Consider the following 24,617-nt stretch of genomic DNA (forward strand, 5'->3'; position numbering starts at 1 on the left):
GAACGCCAATCCAAGTGCGCTGGTGAGATGTGAATAAGGTGATAAGGTGAGCGTGAACAGTAGTCTGTACATATTGAAGAAAAGAAAATGGTTCGTGTTTGTGTTTCTTCCGGAAACAACGGACCATATGAGATTCTGCACAGTTCAGCGCACTTGGATCGGCGTTCGTAGATCGACTGGTAGAGACTATTTTTCAAAGATGGCTTCTTCCTGTATTCGCGAAGTTGACTGTGTGTATAAAATATCTTCTTATTAAACTGTATGGACACTGACAAAGTTCTCAATGCTTCGGTTTGAATGTAGAGACCCTTATTATGCTGTCGTGTTACTGTGGGGCTATTTTGAGCCTTATTAGTGGTAATAACAAGCGATTTTTATTTTTCTCTATACTAGCGTTATAGGCTAAACTGTTTTTAGAGATAAAACTATTTACATTCGTCAATCATGAAAACAAATCTCAGATAACGGTTGACTAGGTAACAATGTGTAATTAGCCTACACCAAAGGTTCATTTTGCACCAGAGTTCTCCTTTAATGTATTTGAAATACTAGTTAAATAATAAATGCACTTGTATTAGACAGTGAAATGCATGAATTGTCTTACCTTTAACAGTCAGATGCTGTGCCGTACTCAATAATGAGGCAGCACACCTTTTATTTGCCAAGAAATGAGTGTAAAATCCCACCCCCTTTGTGTCATTAATTTTTGTCTTTCATTTTATGATGCACAAAAATGTAGATTTACCTGGCGGGCTGCATTTTTGTGTATTGTGTACAGAAGATATTGACTGGTCAAAGCATATAATTATATTTACAGGAAAAGGGTTGGGGAGGGTTTCCATAAAGCAAACGTATTTCATTTCTCTGATAGTGAAAGTTAGGACACAATGAGTGTGTCATAACAGGGTTATTATGTTCCCGTTTGTCATTTGTTTCTATGGTTATTCATTATATGACTAATTAGCGTAGTTCGTTATCACGTGTAGCCTGTATCTTTCACTCTAATGATTGTCCAGTATTGTTTGTTTAGCATGTATTTCGTTAAGTTTTGGTGTATTGGATTATCTTAGTTCCCTTTCATTTCGAGTTACGCCTGAAGGCCAGGCGATGCGGCGCTCTGTTACGGGCAGCTCAGAGGTGGGTTGCAGTTCTTTCAGGAAGTGGTTGCCGGGCCACTCCTTCCCCTGGTGGAGGGCCGGGGGAAAACCTCTTCTCCAAAGAACTGACATCCCATCTCTTCGGGTCAACTGGGAAAAGAGCAAACTTTGCCGTGTGCGGAGGATCCAGATCAGATGGTGGACCTGCACCTAGACACTACCACAACACATGAAGTAGTCAGCCGGATCTGGGCCGTATCCAGATCAGATGGTGGACCTGCACCTAGACATTACCACAACACATGATGTAGTCAGCTGGATCTGGGCCGTATCCAGATCAGATGGTGGACCTGCACCTAGACACTACCGCAACACATGATGTAGTCAGCCGGATCTGGGCCGTATCCAGATCAGATGGTGGACCTGCACCTAGACACTACCGCAACACATGATGTAGTCAGACAGATCTGGGCCGTATCCAGATCAGATGGTGGACCTGCACCTAGACACTACCACAACACATGATGTAGTCAGCCGGATCCGGGCCGTATCCAGATCAGATGGTGGACCTGCACCTAGACACTACCGCAACACATGATGTAGTCAGCCGGATCCGGGCCGTATCCAGATCAGATGGTGGACCTGCACCTAGACACTACCACAACACATGATGTAGTCAGCCGGATCCGGGCCGTATCCAGATCAGATGGTGGACCTGCACCTAGACACTACCACAACGCATGATGTAGTCAGCCGGATCTGGGCCGTATCCAGATCAGATGGTGGACCTGCACCTAGACACTACCGCAACACATGATGTAGTCAGCCGGATCTGGGCCGTATCCAGATCAGATGGTGGACCTGCACCTAGACACTACCGCAACACATGATGTAGTCAGCCGGATCTGAGCCACATCCAGATCAGATGGTGGACCTGCACCTAGACACTACCGCAACGCATGATGTAGTCAGCCGGATCTGGGCCGTATCCAGATCAGATGGTGGACCTGCACCTAGACACTACCGCAACACATGATGTAGTCAGACAGATCTGGGCCGTATCCAGATCAGATGGTGGACCTGCACCTAGACACTACCGCAACGCATGATGTAGTCAGCCGGATCTGAGCCACATCCAGATCAGATGGTGGACCTGCACCTAGACACTACCGCAACGCATTATGTAGTCAGCCGGATCTGAGCCATATCCAGATCAGATGGTGGACCTGCACCTAGACACTACCGCAACACATGATGTAGTCAGACAGATCTGGGCCGTATCCAGATCAGATGGTGGACCTGCACCTAGACACTACCGCAACGCATGATGTAGTCAGCCGGATCTGAGCCACATCCAGATCAGATGGTGGACCTGCACCAAGACACTACCGCAACGCATGATGTAGTCAGCCGGATCTGAGCCATATCCAGATCAGATGGTGGACCTGCACCTAGACACTACCGCAACACATGATGTAGTCAGCCGGATCTGAGCCACATCCAGATCAGATGGTGGACCTGCACCTAGACACTACCGCAACGCATGATGTAGTCAGCCGGATCTGAGCCACATCCAGATCAGATGGTGGACCTGCACCTAGACACTACCGCAACGCATGATGTAGTCAGCCGGATCTGGGCCGTATCCTGATCAGATGGTGGACCTGCACCTAGACACTACCGCAACGCATGATGTAGTCAGCCGGATCTGAGCCACATCCAGATCAGATGGTGGACCTGCACCTAGACACTACCGCAACGCATGATGTAGTCAGCCGGATCTGGGCCGTATCCTGATCAGATGGTGGACCTGCACCTAGACACTACCACAACACATGATGTAGTCAGCCGGATCTGAGCCATATCCAGATCAGATGGTGGACCTGCACCTAGACACTACCGCAACGCATGATGTAGTCAGCCGGATCTGGGCCATATCCAGATCATATTATGCTTTTTTAAGACTAATTTTCTTAATTAGAAAAACATATTTAACGTATTTCTGTTTCTACACTTTGGAAATTATTCAACTTAAGGTCAACCGTTTACTCTTTTTCCTGTAAAATGAAAGTTAAACACACATTGATTCTAAGAAGTTACACCTGTAACTCTGCGAAAATGCCTCCAAGCTCTCTATTAATACCAGACATATTCTGAATGTAGTTTAGATTAATTCACTGCAAAGGAATGACACTTTTCCTTTCATTTCTTTGGAAATGAAAGTTCTATATCACCAAACATGAGTAGCAGTTACAAAATCTAAATTCAATACACACTGCGCATACAATATAAATGTACCCGAGGTATTCAGGGTAGCAAGAGGAAACAAGGATCTAGATGCAGCAATTAATTAAAATACAACAAACCATAATCAGAATCAAGGGAAACAAGAGTCCATGTGAACGGAAAACATACACACACGTTGTGTTTTCAGTTATGGTATACAGTATATAGGCTACTTATATCATGCTTATAAAACAAATGTATGTTTGCATGAGTCTGTGTGCGTGAGAGTGTGCATGTGTCTGTGTGTGTGTGAGAGAGAGAGAACGTGCGCGTATGTGTGTGTATAGGTTTATATTACTTTCATTTTTAATGCTGAAAGTAAAATAAAAATAATATATATTATATTATTGTTCATACCTTCACATCTTCAGAACAGGATCCCTACTGTATTATCCGCTCTTCATCTGTAGACTTGAACTACAAAGTTGAGTTGAACTTATAAGACTGTTATAAGGACAGTTCTGCCATAAATATCAGCATAACTATTTCTGTCATTAAGCATGTATATTCTGGTTGGCATTTACTGGATAGTTTCGGGACAATTAGAAAATCTTTAAAGAGCAAATATATACATAGATCTTTGTTTGATTGTAACCACTAATCAAATTTAACGGAATTATATGTTTTCATTTTCAATTTAAACATTTGGAAGAAACGTGATGCCAGGCCTGGATTAGATTTTGTTGGGCATGGAAATATTCTGCTTTAACTCCTAAACATAAAATCTCATATAAATTTGCACCCAGCTAATAATTATTCATACAAATCATACATTTTATGAGTTCTTTCTTTATTTAAGCAATGAAGCTGAAGTTATTACAGTCACTGAGTAACTCAGGGTAGTACAAAGGTAAAGTGAAGGCACTGAAACTTTTAGAAAAAAAAAATACAGCCATTCAACAGTATTAGTTTAAAAACAAAAACAAAACATCTTTACCAATCTAGTGTTATAAACAATTTTCATATCCGTTTAATAAAACTCAGAAGCAGATAACCCCCATAATATAAGAAAACATGCTAAATTAAATGTGTCCAAATTAATACATTCAATGTAGATTTAAGAAATGCAATTATTTTCCAAACATGTACACAAGGTGGTCAAAAAAATGCTGATTCGTTTAGATGATTATCGATACTAATAATCTCGTGCCGTTATCTTAAAATACTTTGATGGATAGTTGTTGATGTTGTATAATGTTGCACGGTACAAAACGTTTGTTTAGGAGAGTGATCTGGAGCTGAAAGAGGTTCTACTGTAGCTAAAACTGCTGTATTTGGTCGAGGAAGAAGGGGATAAACTGTAATCAACGCTGCCCCTACGGGATCCACTCCGAGATCCCGAGGCAGATCCTGGATTGGAGAGGTTGTAAGGGCTGCTGATTCCTCGCGATGAAACCGTGGCGGCGGGAAGCATTCGGACATCCGTCTTCTCCTCGTTCATGCAAGCTTCCAGAGCCTCCTTGTAGGATATCCGCAGCTTGGTCTTGGGGCAGGTTAGGGTTTTTGGGTGGTGACGTGAATCCTGGAGCCTCTGAGCCGATCTCATGTCCAGCCAGCCTAATTGCAAAGCCTCCTCAAGTGAACGTCTGCTCCCGAGCTCTGGGTCGAAAAGCCCGCCGGTTAAATACTGGAATTCAAGGAAGCGCTGGCCAGCCTCGTACGGAAGCCACTTTTCTTTGACGGCCTCGGCGGCGGACATTTTACGCTTGGTTTTCACATCTTCAAAACCAATATATGCTTTCTGGGCAGGTTTTACCCGGTTAGCCATGTCCTCATCGAGGACACCGACGCGGGTTGCTTCCTGAATAGACATACGGCGACCGGTTTCAGGGTTCACAATCCCACCGGTGCAAGCTTGTGCCTCCAGGAGCCGTTGCCCTGTGATGGAATCGATGATTCCTCGCTTCATAGCGTCACACACACTGATCTTCTCCAGCTTCTCTGTGTCAAAAATTGCCCCAACTGGACTCTGTTCCTCAATTATTTCTACTAATGGGGTCAGTTTGACTGACATGCTGGAAATATGCTTGGAGGAGTTTGTTGAGAATGGATCTTGGGCAGTGGAGGTACTCTCGACTTTTTTAACAGTTTCGGTTTTGATTGTCTGACTTTTCATGGTCATCTGAGATGATGATGATGATGAGGAGGAGATGACAGATGAGCTAAGGGGTTTGCTGAGGGTCTTTGTCTTTTGGGTGATCATATCTGCAAACTCAGTAAGGGTGACGATTCCTGAACGATATTTATCAAGGACATCTTGGCTAATCACTCCCTTAGCTAGCAGTTCTTGCAAGTCGTACTGAATGCCTGTTTGCATGTCCATTATAGCTGTACTGGTCGAGCCATCAGCGGCGGTAATTACGGTTTCTTCCCACTCGCACTCTTGCTGACACAATTCCAGAAAGGTCTCGTAGTCTATGAGTTTCTTCTCGTAGGCTTCACGCACCGTCATTTCTTTATTACTTTCCGGATCAACTATCAGTACCCGTCTCTTCCTCGAGGAGTTCTTCTGCTGGATCTTTTTCTTATCATAAAGAGGCAGAAGCACCAGTCCCGTCTTCTTGTCTGCGATGCAGCGGCTCTTCAGCTGCAAGTAGGTCAAATTGTCCTCAGTGTTTGGGTCGAAGAAACCCTTTGTGTCATCTCCTTCGTCTTTAAGAATCTGGTTCATCTCCTCATCAAAGTAGCCTTTTTGGTACGCCACATCAACATCAAGTCGGTGACTGTGTTTAGGGTCAATTATGCCACCACTAGCAATCTGAGCCTCCAGCAGGCGAATGCCGTGCCCTTTCTCTATGAGACCACGTTCAATAGCTTCAAACAGGGAAATCATCTTCTCGGTGGCTGGGTCTTTGTACCCAGTTACTGCTCTCTCGGCAGACAGAAGCTTGTCTTTGAACTCCACACCCACCAGTCCTTTCTTACAGGCCTCCTCGACTGTATAGTACTCATTGTGAATGGGATCAATCATGAAGCCTGAGGCGGCCTGGGCCTCCAGAAGCTCCAAGGTAGTGCCAGGTCGCAGAAGCCCATTCTTCATGGCCTGGTAGATAGGCAAGGTGCAGTCGTTGGCCTCGTCATAAATCCCAGCAATGCAAGTTGACCCCCTGAGATAAGCCCGAAGCCTGTGTTCAATGTCTTGGATGGTAATCTTGCCCTCTCTCAACTGATCCACGTCCGAAGGTTCCAGCAATTTTGCATCCACCAGATTCGATACGTTAACTTCGCTACGCAGTCCCGGTACAGTCAAGGGTTTCTCGGGAGCTGGAAGCAGGAGCAAGCCAGTGTTAAGGTCAGCCTTGCATCGCTTCTTGAGGGTAACATAGCTAGCATGTAGATCAGTGTCTGGATCAATGTAGCAATCTGGTCTGGCATTTAGAGCTTGATAAAGATCCTCATCAACAAGGTCACGGTCCATGGCAGTATCTTTGGAGAGGTAGACGCTAAGGATAGGATCAAGGATGCCTCCCGCCGCCTCTTGAGCTTGCAGGAGACGCAGAGCTGTTTCCCGGTCGATTAGTCCTTTTTTCATGGCTTGGCTAGCAGGCAGGAGTTTCGCAGTTTTGGGATCCCTGAACCCAACACAGGCGGCCTCTGCAATCAACAGCTGGTTCTTGTCAGCTTCATCCACAAGTCCATTCAGACAAGCCTCCTCAACCGTCATCTTCACATTAGCTCGGGGATCTACGATGTACCCTGTGGCAGCTTGCGCCTCCAGGAGCATGTTTCCACTCTCATCTGATATCAACTTTTGTTTCTTGGCCTCTGTGAAGGTCATCTTGCCTTTAGGTCCTGTTTCCAGCCCGGCAATGGCTCCTGTGCCTTTAAGATTGAGCCTGATGTCAACAGATACATCCTGAACAGTCCGCTGCCCGTTTATCAATTGCTCAAAGGTCACCTTGTCAATCACACCGCAGTCACGCAGTTGTTGTGCCGTGACCTTCTTGCGGACGCCTTCGAAGACCAGCGATGAGTCGTCGGTTTGGTCTGTCTGAGTGTATTTGGCAGCACCTTCTGATTTCTCCCGCAGTTTCTGCAACTCCTTCTGCTGTGAGTCTCGAAGCGCCTGCATCTGTGCCCTTTCTTGTTCCAAGTTCTGCAACAACAGCCTGTAACGTTCTTCCGCTTCCTTCAGATGAGTCCTCAACCTCTCCATCTCGGTGTTGACCGAGTTAAATTGTCCCTCCAAGCCAGAACGCTCCGAGATGTGCTGTCGAAGTTGTTCCTCGTGAATCGCACATTTGCTCTTCCACTGGGTAAAATCCTTCTTGATCCTCTCGTTATCCTCCTGCATCTGTGATTTGAGACGTATTTCAGACTCCAGTGAGAGTTTGATTCGTTCCAGCTCGTCCTCGAGTTTTTTCAAGCGCGTAATTTCCTGTTCCATTGCCGTCGTTTTCTCGAGGAGACCATCTCGCTCTTGCTGCAGATTGCTGCACTGGGATTGGGACGTCTGGATCACGGAGGAAGTCTGCAACAATAAACATAAACATTAAAATTAGTCTTCTATCATTTAAAATGCAGTAGTCAACATTTGAAGTGGATCAAAAAAAGTTGTCCTAAGACAAGAACGGGTATTGTTGATCCACTTCAGATGTTGACTACTGTGTATAATTTTTCAGATATGACAGATTTGTAACATTCATTGTCAATTAAAAAACAGAACTGATTGGTTTTCAAGCTAAGTACATTGCTCAGCTTCTAAAGAAGGGATAGCCAAACCTGCTCCTGGAGGGCATCCTTACGCTCCAACACACCTACCTGTTATTTTCAAGCTATTCTGAATACCTTGATTAGCTGGCTTAGGTGTTTTTGATTAGGATTGGAGTTGCACGACAGTAGTCCACCAGGACCAAGGTTTGGCATCCCTGTTCTAAAGGATCAAAATCACGATAGAGGCTAAAGTGATGCATCTCAGATGTGGTTTGGAGTTGGAATGGGAAGTGTCATCTGAATGTGAAAGTATCTGATTGGATGCTGTTGCTCATAATGCAAAAAAGCGTGCAGCATGGAAGCTTGTAAGGTAATTAAGATGCAAATCTGATTATTCTGCGGAGATAGGTCAAACATGCACATTAAAACATGCAAAAATGGTGCATGATCTCAGTGGGCCATATTTTGCATGTCAAGACTAACCATTTGCATAATGAGAAGTGAGAGAGAGAGAAAGCGAGAGAGATGCATGCAGCCAGCCACTATCTAAATCTACAGGTTTTAAGGATAAAACTCGAGAACTCTAGTTTCTATTTATCCTAGTACCTCTCTGGCTTGTTTTTGTACATTTTCTATCTCCAGTTGCAGTTTTTCTCTCTCTCTGGAGAGCTGTCGCATAAGCCTGTCATGCTCTGCACCGGCACGCTGGCTGGACTCGAGCTGTTTCTGCAAAGCTGCGACATGCTCGGCCATTTCCCGATTCCCGCGGTTTTTGTCTTTGAGCAGCTCCTCGTGTTCTAGACGCACGGAGCGCAACTCCTCGTCCAAGCGGAGCCGATCTTTAGTAAGGGTTTCGGTGAGCCTCTGCAGGCGCTCGGTTTCCGCAGTGGCCATGTTCAATGCGCAAGTCTTTTCTTCCATGCTTCGGTGAAGGGTCTCGTAGCGCTTGCTGAAGTCTTGGACGCGCCCCTGCTCCTGCGTGAGCTGTAGTTTCAAAGTGTTCATTTCGGCTTTCAAGGCAGCCAAGCTCTGAGACGAAGCTTTGTTCTCCTTCAAGGCACGGTCTAAGGCCTCCTGCAACTGCTTGCATTCGCTGTCCGTGTGTTTTGCCTCGAGACTGATTTCTTCCTGGCTCTTTCGCAGGGTGGTGATTGTCGTGGTGTACTCCCGCATGGCCTGGCTACTCTTTTCGAGTTGCGCCTCCGTTCTCCTTCGCTTGCCGGCCTCCTCTTCCGCCACTCTCCGCTGTTTATCCAACTCGCTTTCCAGGCGTTTCAGCTCCTCCTGGAGCTCTTGGATGCGCGTTTGCAGGCGTACGATAGTTTGTTCACTCCGTCCCTTCTCAAGGGCATGGGCCTCCAACTCAACCCGGATCAGGCTCAATTGACTGTCGGAGGAGCGAAGCTGCAACAACTCCCCGTTCAAGGCTTCGTTCTTAGATCTGAGGTCGGCCAACTCCCCTTCTAGCCGCCTTGTCCCAGTCTCTAAAGATCTTTTCAGACGCTGGTCCTCCTCAAGACACCGTGTGAGGCGGACGATCTCGACACTTTTCTCCTGCACTGTCCGACTTGAGCTCTCTTGTACCTCCCTTGCTTTGTTGTCAGCTTCACGTTTCTGACTAAGCATCAACTGGACTTGTGCTTCCAGCTCGTGCCTCTTTCGGCTTTCCTCTGCATTCGAAGCACTGAGTCTCTGCACCTCCTCTTCCAAGCGTCTCCTTTCGACCTCCTCTTGGTTGAGGGAAAGACGAAGCGTTTGCAGTTGCTCCTTCAACTCTCTAGATTCTCCCTCTACTCTTTCAAACTCCAGCTGCATGGAGGCAAAATCACTTTCCTTCTGCTGCGAAAGCTTTTGCATGCTGGTCTGAGTGACGTGGATTTGAGACTCGTAGGTCTGTTTCACCTCTCGTATCTGTATGCTGTGCTCCTGCCTTACCTTTGCCAGCTCCGTCTGCGCCTCCTTGAAGCGCCGAGCCTCGTCATCCAACTCCTTGCGCAGACGCTCCAGCTCTCGGGTCCTTTCAGACACCGTCTTCTCCAGATCCTTCATGGTCCAGTTGGCCGTCTCGAGCTCTTTGACTTTCTTGCGCATGGTTTGATCGTATTCTTCCTGCAAAAACGTATAACGCTCCTCCACGACTTTCTTTTTCCTCTCCATATCTTCCAACTGTTGTTTGAGACGACGTACTTCTTCCGTAAGCTCTTGAAGACGGTTTGTAGAAGAGTCGAGGCTGTCCTGTGTGGTCATACACTTCCAAGTCTCATTCCTCTTCACCTCTTCCAGAGAAAGCAGGTGTCTCTGGGATTCATCCAGCTCCTGCTTGTATTTAAGGAGAGCCTCCTGCAAAGAGGCATTCATGGCAGTGTGATTCAAAATGACGTCTTTCAACTGCTGAATTTCCTCATTGCGCATCCCAATCTCGGTATTCATCATCTGCAGAGAAACGCATAAAACATTACACATTTGATCAAAATGTCTGTTGACTTGACTCGTAAAACTATTAAAGAATTTGTGTGTTCACCGAAGCATATTTAGTGTTCGTTAAGGCAACGCGATCCGAGGAAAAACATTTTTTTTTTCCTCATAGTCAACTTTTTATAAGTAACTTTCCAACTACATCAACTAACTCTCATTAGAGAATTAGTAGACTGTTAGGTCAGGGTTCGGGTTAGTAGAGTAAGTTGACGTGAACTTGCAAAGTTACTTATAGTCAGTAGAATATCTGTTGGGGATTATAAAAACTAATACTCTACTAATACTCTAATGACCATTAGTTACAAAGTTACTTATAGTTAGTTAGGGGTATTACTTTATTTTATTTTATTTTTACTCTTAACTGTTTTTATTTATATTGATTGCATTTACTGAATGAGCACTTTGCCACTGTTCGTCCGACTGTACTATACATTTTATTTTCGACACTGTATTTTATTTTTACTATTATGATTTTTTTTTTATTCTAAACTGTTTTAATTATTTTTGACTTTTGATTAAACTTTAGACTTTTAAAATAAACTTTTGATTATTTTAATTTCTTCCATGTAAAGCACTTTGAATTGCCACTGTGTATGAAAAGTGCTATATAAATAAACTTGCCTTGCCTTGCCTTGCCAAGTAAAATGTCTAAAGTAGACTATGGAAATAAAGTGTTACTAAAAATCCTATTGCAATTTTCTAATAAAAATGGATATTGACAGCACAATTTGGCAAAAAAAAAAAAGTTAAATATATATTAATGACTAGAAAATAATAATACATATTTATATTATTTATTATATAATAAATAAAAAAATAAATTATAAATATTACTATTGTATAGTAATATTAACAGTTTTGAAAAATATGTATTATTTAGTTTAATGTTTTTATTTATTTATTATTATTTCTCAAATACTTTGTTTTTTATTTTACAACAAAATATTACAAATGTTTTATATATTATATTATATAATAATAATAATAAAAACAATACATCTTATATCTATATTATTTATTTCACTTTAAAATAAAAAAATAGTTTTTTATTTTACAGCAAAATATTACAAGTTATTAATTTTTAAAATGTTTTTATATATTATTATTATATATCAATATATCTTATATCTATATTATTTATTTCACTTTAAAATAAAAAAACACTATTCAAAACATAATTAAAACTTTTGAATCAATTAATGTTTAATGTAATGTGCTGTCAAATCAATTTATCATGATTAATAGCATCTAGCAATAGTAGTAATATTAGAAATAATAATATTTCTAGTATATCTCAATTTATTATATCTAAAGTTTTTATTAGTTCCGTCAAATCGATATACTACAAATATTTATTTTTAAATATTCTAGAAATATTACTATCGTACTCTAACATAAATATTTTTAAGATACATATTTTTTTTTAACATGCCATTGTATTTTACAGTATAACTTTAAAATTTACAGCTGTCATAATTTCTTCATTTTCAAATGTTAAACCATGGAGCTTTTATTTTGGTGGAAAACCACAGTTGTCTCATTGCAATTTGAGAAGATGCACAGAGATGGGTTTTGTGAGTGTGTTTGAATGAATCGTGCGTCTCTAGGGTTAGTGTTGGAGAGTGTGTTGCATACGTTCAGGTCTTGCATGTTCTTCTGGGCAGCCGTAAGGAGTTTGTGGTGATCACTTGAGCGGGTGAGCAATTCTAAGTAGTGTGCATTTAGAGAAGAGACCTAGGGGACGAAGATAATACAAAATATGGTATTAATAATAAGACAATATTGCAATAAAATGACTGTTTTTGTTGGCTGGGAAAGTGTGTGTACCTCTTCTGTAATGACTTTAGATGGGGAATTAAGGACAGTCCTCTTGATGGGGATGTTGAGCAAGGTTTCCAGTCCAGCACCGTAAGAGGCCAATTCAAGCTCATAGTTCTACACAGAGACAATTAATTATGAATTAAATTACTGTGCTTAACTACTGGCAAGACTAGGGCTGAAAACTTGAGGTATTTTATTGGTAACACTTTACAATAAGGTTCATTAGTTAACATTAGTGAATGTATGAACTAACATGAACTAAAAATGAGCAGCTCATTTGTTAAAGTATTTATTTATTTACTTTGTTAATGTTAGTAAAAACACAGCTGTTCATGTTAGTTCACATTGTGTATTAACTAATGTTAACAAATACAACCTTTGATTTTAATAACGTATTAGTAAATGTTAAATTTAGTTTTAACTAAGATTAAAAAATACTGTTTAAAAAATAAGTAGTATTGTTGATTGTTGGTTGATGTTAACTAATGTAATTAATAGGGTTGTGCAAAGGTTAATCGTGATTAATCGCATCCAAAATGTTTGTGTATACATGATATATGTGTGTGTGCTGTGTATAATTATTTTGCATATATAAATACAATTGCATGCATGTATATATTTTAGAATTATTTGCACATAAATACTATATATATATATATATATATATAAATACATAATCTATATTATATATAAATATAAATATTTTATATATGAATAACACATTTTCTTAAATATATACATGCAAGTGAGTGTATTAAATTTTGATTTTAATTGTTAAATTTAGTTAACTAAGATTAAAAAATACTGTTTAAAAAATAAGTATTGTTGATTGTTAGTTGATGTTAACTAATGTAATTAATAGGGCTGTGCAAAGGTTAATCGTGATTAATCGCATCCAAAATAAAAGTTTGTGTATACATGATATATGTGTGTGTGCTGTGTATAATTATTTTGCATATATAAATACAATTGCATGCATGTATATATTTTAGAATTATTTGCACATAAATACTGTATATATATATATATATATATATATATATATATATATATATATATATATATTATATATGAATAACACATTTTCTTAAATATATACATGCATGTGAGTGTATTAAATTTTGATTTTAATTTGCATATGTTGAAATGATAAAAGTACTAATGTAAAGTGTAAACAAAATTATTGTTAACTGGTGAACAATAGGCAAGATGAAGCAATTTCAGAGACAAAAGAAAATTGTTATAATTACGAAACATCATCATTAGTTTTGTATACCTTGATGGCATTTATGCAGGCGTCGCCATTATTCTGCACCGTCTCCAACAGCTCTCTCTTCGCCTTTATATCGGCGTTTAAAGCCTGCACACATTATAAAAGAGCACAAATGTTAAATGAAGCCTTTGAAATGTTTAATTAAATCAAACAAGTCGACTCGATGAATATGACACTGTGGATTCAGATGAAATCAGGGATATCATAGTTAACTAAACCCTTGAAATGAAAACACTTACATTTATTTTAATTCAGCTAATTACCAAAGCAACATTTCTCACTTTTATTTAATTTAACTTGATGTATTAAAATAACTAAAACTGAAATACAAAAAAAAAAAAAGTTTAGGATCATGAGGTTACTGAAAGAGTCTCTTCTGCTCATCAAGGCTGCATTTATTTGATTAAAAACAGCGACATATTTTTCCAGTGTAAACCATCAGTTTTCTATGTGAATATATAGTAAAGTGTCATTTATAATCAGTGATCAGAGCTGGATTTTCAGCATCATTACTCCAGTCTTCAGTGTCACATGATCATATTCTAATATGATGTTCCAGAATATCAACATGTTTTTCTGATATCCTGCAATGCCTTCAACATCCGTCCGTCCACCTATTTATCCATTCATGCAAATCTCTTGCTTTTAAAAAAACATATTTTTTATTTTCTTTGCATGTATTTGCCAAGATCTGTTGTCCTGTTGCATTGCTCCCCCCAGGAAATCAATTCATTTCTATTATTTTGTTTTACGAAGATAAAAATGTCCCTTATAAACCTCAGTTAACATGGCAATAAAATTCAAATGTTTGAGCGGGTTTTTTTCCTCTTCTTCTCTTGGTTTTAAAGAGCTTTTGGGCCGGAAATCGATGAGTGCATCACAAAATGACTAAAACTAACTCTGAATACTAATAGTATCTCAATGATAGTAATATAACACTGGTTGAAATGACTTTTTTTTGGGTGATGGGTTAATTGGTCTACTCAAGAACATGGTTCCAAGCTCACTTTCTGTTGGTTGACGAGTTGGTCGTACACTGTGATGTCATCGGTCTTGATGGACTGCTGAGCGTTGATCTGCCGTTGGGTTTCGTCGATCCAGCCGCTGAGACGAGAGCTGTCCTGTAGGTACCGCTGAAGCTGAGGGAGGAACGAGTCCAGGTCATCATACCTGACAAAACACAGCGTCGCATGTTTAATCTGGACTTCTCTGTGTATGCTCTTTGAGGTGGTGACCATAGACCTCCATTATATGACTGACAGACAAGAACGGTTTGACCTAAAAATATCAAAATTGAAAATACTGTGGAAACAAAGACACCTACATCTTGGATGCCCTTGAGGTAAGATAAAACATATCAAAAATTAATTTCAAAGTGAACTAACCCTTTAATACTGTAGGTGAAACCTGAGAACATGGCACCATCTGGTAAAAAATACATTTTTTTTTTTTCATTTTAAAGCCATCAGATTGAAAGCCTATTAACAAAGACTGCATCATTTTATAGTTAAATGGCCCTTGGCAGTTTTAATGGGGACGTTTTTGTCCTTAAGGTCCTGAGAGGAGCTATTTTGTGTACCTAGGGCAAAATAGATTTATTAAAAGGAAGGAAATGGGTGTGAAATAGTCAACTTCCAATAGAAATGCAAAACATTTTAACTCAGATCAAGTCAAATCAAAAGTTCCAGCTAAAGTTAGTTTTGATTGATTCACTTCTGTTTTTTCAAACTTCTACAACGCTTTATCTGTAGAGTGGAATAGGGATCCTAAAAAAAAAACTAAATTGAAAAAGACAAAAAAGGTTGCAGAAGGGTTATGGATAGCGTATCTGACCTGCTGGTAATGTGTAGAAGGATGCGCTTCCATCGGTCCGACAGCTGGCTGACGTGCTCGGCGTACTGGGAGATGTTGATGACACACCTGTACCGGCCCTGATCCGTCTGATCATTACACTGCTGGACTTTACTCAGATCAGACACCAGCGAATGCAGGACATCATGTTTCTGCTCCAAATCACTGTGCATGCTCTGCGTTTGGAGAAGAAGTGCTCGTTATAAATCATTATGGACAGTTAAAGGGACAGATACTGTATGTGGATATGATGGACAGATGCACTTTTATCATCTATAGATGCACTTTTATGATGATATGCACTTTTATGATGAATAGATGCACTTTTATGATGAATAGATGCACTTTTATGATGATAGATGCACTTTTATGATGAATAGATGCACTTTTATCATGAATAGATGCACTTTTATGATGGATAGACGCACTTTTATGATGATAGATGCACTTTTATGATGATAGATGCACTTTTATCATGGATAGACGCACTTTTATGATGGATAGACGCACTTTTATGATGGATAGATGCACTTTTATGATGGATAGACGCACTTTTATCATGGATAGATGCACTTTTATGATGATAGATGCACTTTTATCATGTATAGATGCACTTTTATGATGATAGATTCACTTTTATGATGGATCGATGCACTTTTATCATGGATCGATGCACTTTTATCATGGATAGACGCACTTTTATGATGATAGATGCACGTTTATGATGATAGATGCACTTTTATCATGGATAGACGCACATTTATCATGGATAGATGCACTTTTATGATGATAGATGCACTTTTATGATGGATAGATGCACTTTTATCATGTATAGACGCACGTTAACATGTATAGATGCACTTTTATGATGATAGATGCACTTTTATGATGGATAGACGCACTTTATCATGTATATATGCACTTTTATGATGGATAGATGCACTTTTATCATGTATAGATGCACTTTTATCATGGACAGATGCACTTTTATCATGGACAGATGCACTTTTATGATGGACAGATGCACTTTTATGATGATAGATGCACTTTTATCATGTATAGACGCACTTTTATCATAGATGCACTTTTATAATGATAGATGCACTTTTATCATGTATAGACGCACTTTATCATGTATAGATGCACTTTTATGATGGACAGATGCACTTTTATGATGGATAGATGCACTTTTATCATGTATAGATGCACTTTTATCATGGATAGATGCACTTTTATGATGGACAGATGCACTTTTATGATGGATAGATGCACTTTTATCATGTATAGATGCACTTTTCTCATGTATAGACGCACGTTAACATGTATAGATGCACTTTTATGATGATAGATGCACTTTTATGATGGATAGATGCACTTTTATCATGTATAGACGCACTTTTATGATGGATAAATGCACATTTACCATTCGCTGCCATTATCACTCTTGGAAGAGCCAGATATTTAATATAGCTCCGATTGTATTCGTCTGAAAGAAAATGTCATACACACCTAGGTGAGTAAATCATGGGCTAATTTTCATTTTTGGGTGAACTATCCCTTTAAGGGCTGTGCACAGAAATAATTATTTTAGCAGGTTTTCAGAAAGATCCCTAAAACAACACAAATGTATTTAAGAATTATAATTTTGGCCATTAAAATCAATCTTGAGATCCCTGAATTCTTCATGGTGTTGCACAATATTTCACAGTTTGAATGCAAGAACATGTTCTCCATCAGAAAACTCACATTTGAGATGTATGGGATCATATAAAGGTCATAATAGCTTCAGGGATGATTACCTGGAGCACTTTCTGGTATTTCTGTATCTCTTCCGGGTCCAGAGACACCGTCTCCTTCTCTATCAGTCGAGCTTCATAAACCTTCACCACGTCTTCAGCCTTCAGCAGATCTTTCAGCAGTGCCTTCACCAAACTCAACCTGAAACAGCCAAAAACTGTGAGGACGGCTATGATTTACTGTATTTTTGGCCAAATAAATGCACACTTTCAACCATTTAAAAAACTCTGCACTGTCCCTTTTCCATGAAATAAAGGCATGAACTGATGGAAGAGCACGTGTACCTCTGTAGATGTGCGGCGGTGTAGTTCTCCAGGTTAGCCAGACTCTGGCTGATGACCTCCAGCTGACCCCGCAGGTATCTGGCTTTATCGGTGTCCTTCGCGTCTTTGAGTTCAGCCTCAACGCTTTCTCTCAGACTCACAAACTCTCCCTTCAGAGTCTGCACGTCCTTCTGAAAGACCTGAACACACCAGACATCACCAACACATGTCTGAGAGCGTCCTCGCATCAGGGTCACATGATCAAACCAGACTATTGAAGCATTTCAGCAGGACTTTATTCCACATGTATACACTACAGTACGTACTTTTATAGCAATTACAAGAACTGGGTTATATCTGCTAACCCTGAACCTGCCCCTATAAAATATAAATTTAAATAAAATATAAATATTAGTCGTAAAAATTTAAACAAAATGAAAATTAGAAACATTGCCTTGGCAATAAACTGAAATAAGTTTGAGTTAAAGCACTAAAATTACTAACAGAAAATAAATAAAAACTAACTAACTAAAAATTAAAAATAAAGATAATAGCAGTTTTTTTATGTCAAAAGCACATAACAAAATTATAACTAAAATTAACATGAAAAATATTTTCAAAAAATCATTCATAACGAATTGACTTACTAAAAATAGCATGAAAAATATAAAAATAAAAGCAAATTCTTAACGAATTGACTAACTAAAATTACCATGAAAAATATAAAAATAAAAGCAAATTCTTAACAAATTGACCAACTAAAATTACCATGAAAAATATAAAAATAAAAGCTAATTCATAACGAGCAGACTAACTAAAATTACCATGAAAAATATAAAAATAAAAGCTAATTCATAACGATCTGACTAACTAAAATTACCATGAAAAATATAAAAATAAAAGCTTATTTATAACGAATTGACTATTTAAAATTAACATGAAAATATAAAAATAAAAGCAAGTTCTTAATGAATTTACTATTTAAATTTAACATGAAAAATATAAAAATAAAAGCAAATTCTTAACGAATTGACTATTTAAAATTAACAAGAAAAATATAAAGATAAAAGCAAATTCTTAACGAATTGACTATTTAAAATTACCATGAAAAATACAAAAATAAAAGCTAATTCATTACGAATTGATTAATTGAAAAAACATGAAAAATAAAAGCTAATTCATAATGAATTGACTAATTAAAATGAACATGAAAAATATAAAAATAAAATGCTAATTTATAACGAATTGACCAACCAAAATTAAAATGAAAAATATAAAAATAAAAGCTAATTCATAAAGTGACTAACTAAAGTTAACATGAAAAATATAAAAATAAAAGCAAATTCTTAACGAATTGACTAATTAAAATGAACATGAAAAATATAAAAATAAAAGCAAATTCTTAACGAATTGACTAATTAAAATGAACATGAAAATATAAAAATAAAAGCTAATTCATAACAAAGTGACTAACTAAAATGAACATTAAATATATAAAAATAAAAGCTAATTCATAACGAATTGACTAATTAAAATTAACATGAAAATATAAAAATAAAAGCAAATTCATAACAAATTGACTAACTAAAATTAACATGAAAATATAAAAATAAAAGCCAATTCATAACAAAGTGACTAACTAAAATTAACATTAAAAATATAAAAATAAAAGCTAATTCATAACGAATTGACTAATTAAAATTAACATGAAAATATAAAAATAAAGCAAATTCATAACGAATTGACTAATTAAAATTAACATAAAAATATAAAAATAAAGCAAATTCTTAACAAATTGACTAATTAAAATTAACATGAAAATATAAAAATAAAAGCTAATTCATAACAAAGTGACTAATTAAAATGAACATTAAAAATAAAAGCTAATTCATAACGAGCTGACTAACTAAAATTAACATGAAAAATATAAAAATTAAATCTTTGATGAACATCAGATAAAAAAAATGAGATGCAATAAATTCCTAAATAAACGTTTAACAAATAAAATAACAAAAAAGAAATGCTAATAAAAATAAGTATATAAACTGTGTGTGTGTGTGTGTGTGTGTGATGCTCACCTGTGTGCTGGCGATGTGGCGACTGCACTCTTCCGGACCGTCCTCTCCTAACGGGATGTACAGGAAAGTGACGAGGGAAGATTCGGCCCGCTCCACGTTGAATCTCAGAGCGTTGAGTTCGTTCAGGAGTCTGACGCTCACGGCCGTAGAAAACTCCGATCCTTCTCCGCCAGCGACTGCGACACACACACAACACCGTTATAGGCCATGTCCACACGTTTACATGACAACGCTGTGCTTAAAGTGAGACATTTTTCCTGTTTTCCGCGTCCAGACGACACCACCGTCAACACGATCCCCGTTCACACGGACCCGCGAACACGACTGAAGTGTGTGTGACACTAACCGTACGCGGGCAGCTCCACCGTGAGTTTGCCGTAGTGCTGCTGGGCTCCCGAGAGCTGATTCTCGATGAGCTGATGGTCCTCGGCCCCGAACAGCTCGGACCCCTGACTGTGCTTCTTAAACTCCTGGAAGTGCATCTCCAGACTGCGGATGATGCTGTTGGTCTCTTCCGGACCCATCTTGGCCAGCTACACACACACACCAGCCAACACAAGCCTGGGTTAATGCCAAGTTATCAAAGCTATATATGAAGCGGATCAAAACCTTTCAAAGTTATACCTGAAGTTTGAACAATAACCGTCAAACTACTTTGATGAACTTTTTTGATCCACTTCAAATGTTGACTACTGTGTAGAGCCAGACCGATATTATCGGCCGATATTAGGCATTTTCCAAACTATCGGTATCGGCAGTTATAATGGCCGATAAATGAATATTTCAAAAATAAAATAAAAACGGACGAAACACGCTTGAACCATGTCATGAGTGTTGGAGTTGTATAGTTTGTCCACCAGAGGGCGCTCTACACCGTCCCTGTTGGCAACACCCGTTGAGTTGTTCACGAGACATACATTGCTTGAATAACAATTAAAAGAACGTCCCCATCAGTTCTCTTAACTCAAATAAGCATGACAAAATTTGTGACAATCATGTCCAGTTTCAAATAAATAAATAAAATATCGGCCGATATATCAGATTTTAAAACCCAAAAATATTTGTATCGGTATCGGCCTTCAAAATCCTTTATCAGTCGGGCTCTACTACTGTGTATATACATATATATATATATAAATATAGCATATAAAATGCACATTAGTATTTTTGTTTATTATATACATATATTTTTTTTTAAAGAAATTAACACTTTTATTCAGCAAGGATGTATTAAATTGATCAAAAGTGAGAGTAAGGACATTTATAATGTTACTGTATGTTACAAAAAGGTTGCTGTTATTTTTTAACTCTATTCAGCGAAAATACCGAAAAATAAAAGGCATCACAGTTTTCAACACTGATAATAATCATAACTGTGTTTTGATCATCAGATCCTCATATTAGAGTGATTTGTGAAGGATCATGTGACACTGAAGACTGGAGTAATGATGATAAATCCAGCTTTGATCACAGGAATAAATTACACTTTACTGTATAATCACATAGAAAACTGATGATTTACATTAGAATAATATTTCACAATTTTACTGTATTTTTGATCATATAAATACGGCCTTGCTAAGCAAATCATATTATTTTTTTATTTTTAGGTAACAAATACTTAAGTGTCCCTGCTCCAATAAAAATATCTATAAATTATGTATAATTACATGCAACCACGAGTACATGTAGTTCATTATTATTACTCAGCATCTAAATGTATGAATACACCATATATATATATATGCCGGGTGTGTGTGTGTTCCTGTGCGGTTACCATGCTGATGGTGAGTGAGTTGACCCGGCTGATGTCCAGGAGACAGTACTGCCAGGAGATCAAACTCTTGACGTTGATGTAGAGCTGATTCCACACGGTTAGAATGGCCTCATAAATCTGAGAGTTCCTGCAGGCAAACACACACACACACACACATGGTCATATCTACACAACACACTGATCACGGTCATATCATGTGTGTGTGTGTGTGAGAGTCGTACTTGTTGGCCAGGTTGATGGCCAGTGGGTTTGGTGGCGGCACTAACAGACACACAGAGGGAATCTGCATGTCCATTCCTCCGGGTCCCGTCACCAGCCATGTGGTTCTCTCCGAGTTATCCTTCAGGATCCCTTCATCTCCCTTACGGATCGTCTTCTGCAGATGCCACACACACACACACAATAACTGTGACACACGCATAACCCTCCAAACCAACACTTGATTTGATTATTTCTTGTCCCCAATGAAGAATTTACACAGAAATGTAAAAAGTTTGGAATATTAGTCAAATTTAAGACCTTTTTAAGACATTTTAAGACCATAAACATTGAAATTTAAGACCTACACAACGCATTACCAAAAATTGAAATAAGAAAATATTCGGAAAAAATGATTTCATATAATATGTGTGTGTGTGTGTGTAGGTGAAATTTGCACTTTGCATTTTATACTGTAAAAACACAATTATAGTTGATTTTAGTTGATCATACCCAGAGATGAAATGGCATGAACATTTCATTTCATGATTACTATGAAATCCAAATGTTGCCAAATGTATGTCTAAACCCAGCAAATAAAATTAGCATGAATATGCACTTTTTGTTTACATAAACATTAAAATACCATTAAAAATGATGGCCAGATTTTAAAGGAGTGTCTTGCAACAGGTTAAAATAGTCAAAACAGATAAACCTCACGTATTTCAGCCTTTAAATAATCTTTTATAAAAAGATCGAGTCAAAAAATAGTAAAATTTGGGGCGATTTTCCTGTTGCGTCTGTCGTTGCTAAGCAACCATGCACTGCGCTCTCCATAACGACAAAGACATTTTAGTAGCCAATGGATTTCCACCACCGAGAAACGCTTGCTGTAACGTTAGCTCTGCTACAAGATTTATTCACGGAGAAGAGAAAAACAGCGCTAGTGTTTGGGTGCACCGCGATCCAATGTTGATACGGAAGGAGCTGATTGGTTGATTCTTCGGTTCGTTTACGAAATTTTTTCAATCTCGCTGTGGATGCGACGCGACTATATTTGAATGAACTTGAGCGCGCAAACCTGGTGTATGAACGGCCTCTTGGCGAGCTACCTCGTATTAAGCCACGAGCTAATGCTAGCACGCGAGCGGCGTGTTCGAACCGGTTTGAACCCCTGCACTAGAGCTCCGCTTTGTAGGCTAAAACTCAATACTTTTTTACTACTTTGTAATAACTTTCTGCAGCCAGAGTTTTGGCAAATGAACGAGGGTAAAATCTTTTTAAGACCTGACTAAGTCAAATTTAAGACCTCAGATGAAAATCTAGCCGTTTTTAAGACTTTTTAAGGCCTTAAATTTAAAGTTCAGAATTTCAGACTTTTTAAGACCCCGCGGAAACCCAAATTATGGTTTAAAAGAGTCTCTTCATCTTCTTCTCTGTGGCCTCGAGTGAGTTCTTATAGTGTAGCAGCGCAGCGCATCACACACATGACCAGCGTCGGCCAATCGTGAGCCTGCGTGTGACGTACACCAGAAGCGCTGCGCTGTTACACTACGAGAACTCACTCGAGGCCACAGAGAAGAAGATGAAGTCGTTATTTTTGTGTGTTTTTTGCGCACAGAAAGTGTTCTCGCCGCTTGATAATCTTAAGGTTGAGCCGCTGTCGTCACACGCACTATTTTAACGATGTCTTTAATAACTTTCTGTTCCGGGAAGTTTCAATTACAATAGAAGCCTATGGAGGAGCGAGACAGCTCTCAGATTTAATCACAAATATCTGAAGATGAAGGAAAGCCTGACGGGTTGAATAACACGAGGGAGTTGTCATGTTTGGGTGAACGATCCGTTTATTGTAATATATAGATGTGTTTAGGGTCACCTCGTCCTGTCTGAAGTCGCACAGCGCCTGCACGAGGATCCGGCCCGTGATCTTCTCCTCAGGGTTTCTGGGCTTCAGTCGGATGATGCTCTTGGATTTGAGCACCAGCTGCTGCACCATCGCTCTCTGCTCCGTCAGGCGCTCTCTCTCTCTCTGAGACACACACACACGCGCGGTCAGCACCCTGCAGAGCTCCAGGAGCACACACACACACACACACACACCCGAAGCGGTCCTCACCTCCAGCCCCTGTTGCAGATCCAGCAGTTTGTGAAGCGCTGTGGTTTTATCGCAGGAGAAGTTCTTGCAGAGGCCGTCGCGCTCTTTCATCAGTTTGGCGTTCATTTCACACGTTTCCTTGTAGAACTGCAGAAAACACGCTTTTTAGCATTAGCTATTACTGTTTATCATCAAATAAAATTATCTACACAACGCCCTGATCAAACACCAGAACACACACTGACAGCTTCATACTGCACTACAAACACTGCAAACTGTGTCTCATATATATATATACACAGGTGAAACTGGGAAAATTAGAATATTGTGCAAAAGTTCATTTATTTCAGTAATTACTGTTTATAATCAAATAAAATTTAATTTAATATTTTCCATTTCATAACTTTTTTTAAAAACTTGAGTTTTGTTGTGCGATTTTCATTTTTTATTTATTTTTTAATTTTTTTAAAATCTAGTTTTATTTCAGTTTTGGTTATTTTAGTATTACAAGTCAAACTAAATAAAAATTAGAAAATGTTCATATTTTTAATTTATTTTTATTGTATTTTTTTGTTATAAGCTTTAGTTTTGTTGTGTTCTCATTTTTATTAGGTTTATTTTTTTATTTTTTAAATCTGTCATTCTATTTTTTTTTTGGTTTTAGTTATTTTAGTATTTCAAGTCAAATTAAATAAAAATTTGAAATGCTAATATTTAAAATGTATTTTATTGTAATTTTGTTATATCCTTTAGGTTTGTTGTGTTCTAATTTTTATTAGGTTTTGTTTTAGTCTATTTAGTTTTTATTCATTTTTATTTCAGTTTTGGTTTTAGTTATTTTAGTATTTAAAATTAAACAAAAAAAAGTTGCATTGGCAACTGGATTAATTAAAGTTTAAAGTGCATTGTCAACTGGATTATAGATTAAAGTTACACTACATAAAACTTAG

The 24,617-nt window shown here is 38.5% G+C and overlaps 1 protein-coding gene across 2 annotated transcripts in view; it reads right to left on the minus strand.

The window, feature by feature from the left end:
* Window positions 1-4,152: 4,152 nt before the first annotated feature.
* The window catches only part of dspb (desmoplakin b), a 37,079-nt gene continuing 16,614 nt past the window's right edge, over window positions 4,153-24,617 (minus strand). The window contains exons 10-24 of one of the 2 annotated variants that reach the window (XM_039690102.2): window positions 23,689-23,814; window positions 23,449-23,601; window positions 21,593-21,747; window positions 21,372-21,498; window positions 19,941-20,127; window positions 19,595-19,770; window positions 17,538-17,716; window positions 17,256-17,394; window positions 15,439-15,632; window positions 14,613-14,775; window positions 13,609-13,692; window positions 12,339-12,446; window positions 12,147-12,245; window positions 8,643-10,469; window positions 4,153-7,854 (exon numbers count right to left, since the gene is read on the minus strand). In XM_039690102.2, the coding sequence (XP_039546036.2) occupies window positions 4,603-7,854; window positions 8,643-10,469; window positions 12,147-12,245; window positions 12,339-12,446; window positions 13,609-13,692; window positions 14,613-14,775; window positions 15,439-15,632; window positions 17,256-17,394; window positions 17,538-17,716; window positions 19,595-19,770; window positions 19,941-20,127; window positions 21,372-21,498; window positions 21,593-21,747; window positions 23,449-23,601; window positions 23,689-23,814 (6,969 nt within the window). In that variant the 3' untranslated portion in view covers window positions 4,153-4,602. The remainder of the gene's footprint in view (window positions 7,855-8,642; window positions 10,470-12,146; window positions 12,246-12,338; window positions 12,447-13,608; window positions 13,693-14,612; window positions 14,776-15,438; window positions 15,633-17,255; window positions 17,395-17,537; window positions 17,717-19,594; window positions 19,771-19,940; window positions 20,128-21,371; window positions 21,499-21,592; window positions 21,748-23,448; window positions 23,602-23,688; window positions 23,815-24,617) is intronic. The other variant, XM_039690103.2, reaches the window with a different exon arrangement.

The sequence above is a fragment of the Pimephales promelas genome, chromosome 13 (genome assembly GCF_988280905.1).
Source record: "Pimephales promelas chromosome 13, fPimPro1.hap1.1, whole genome shotgun sequence".
In the NCBI taxonomy this organism is placed as follows: Eukaryota; Metazoa; Chordata; class Actinopteri; order Cypriniformes; family Leuciscidae; genus Pimephales; species Pimephales promelas.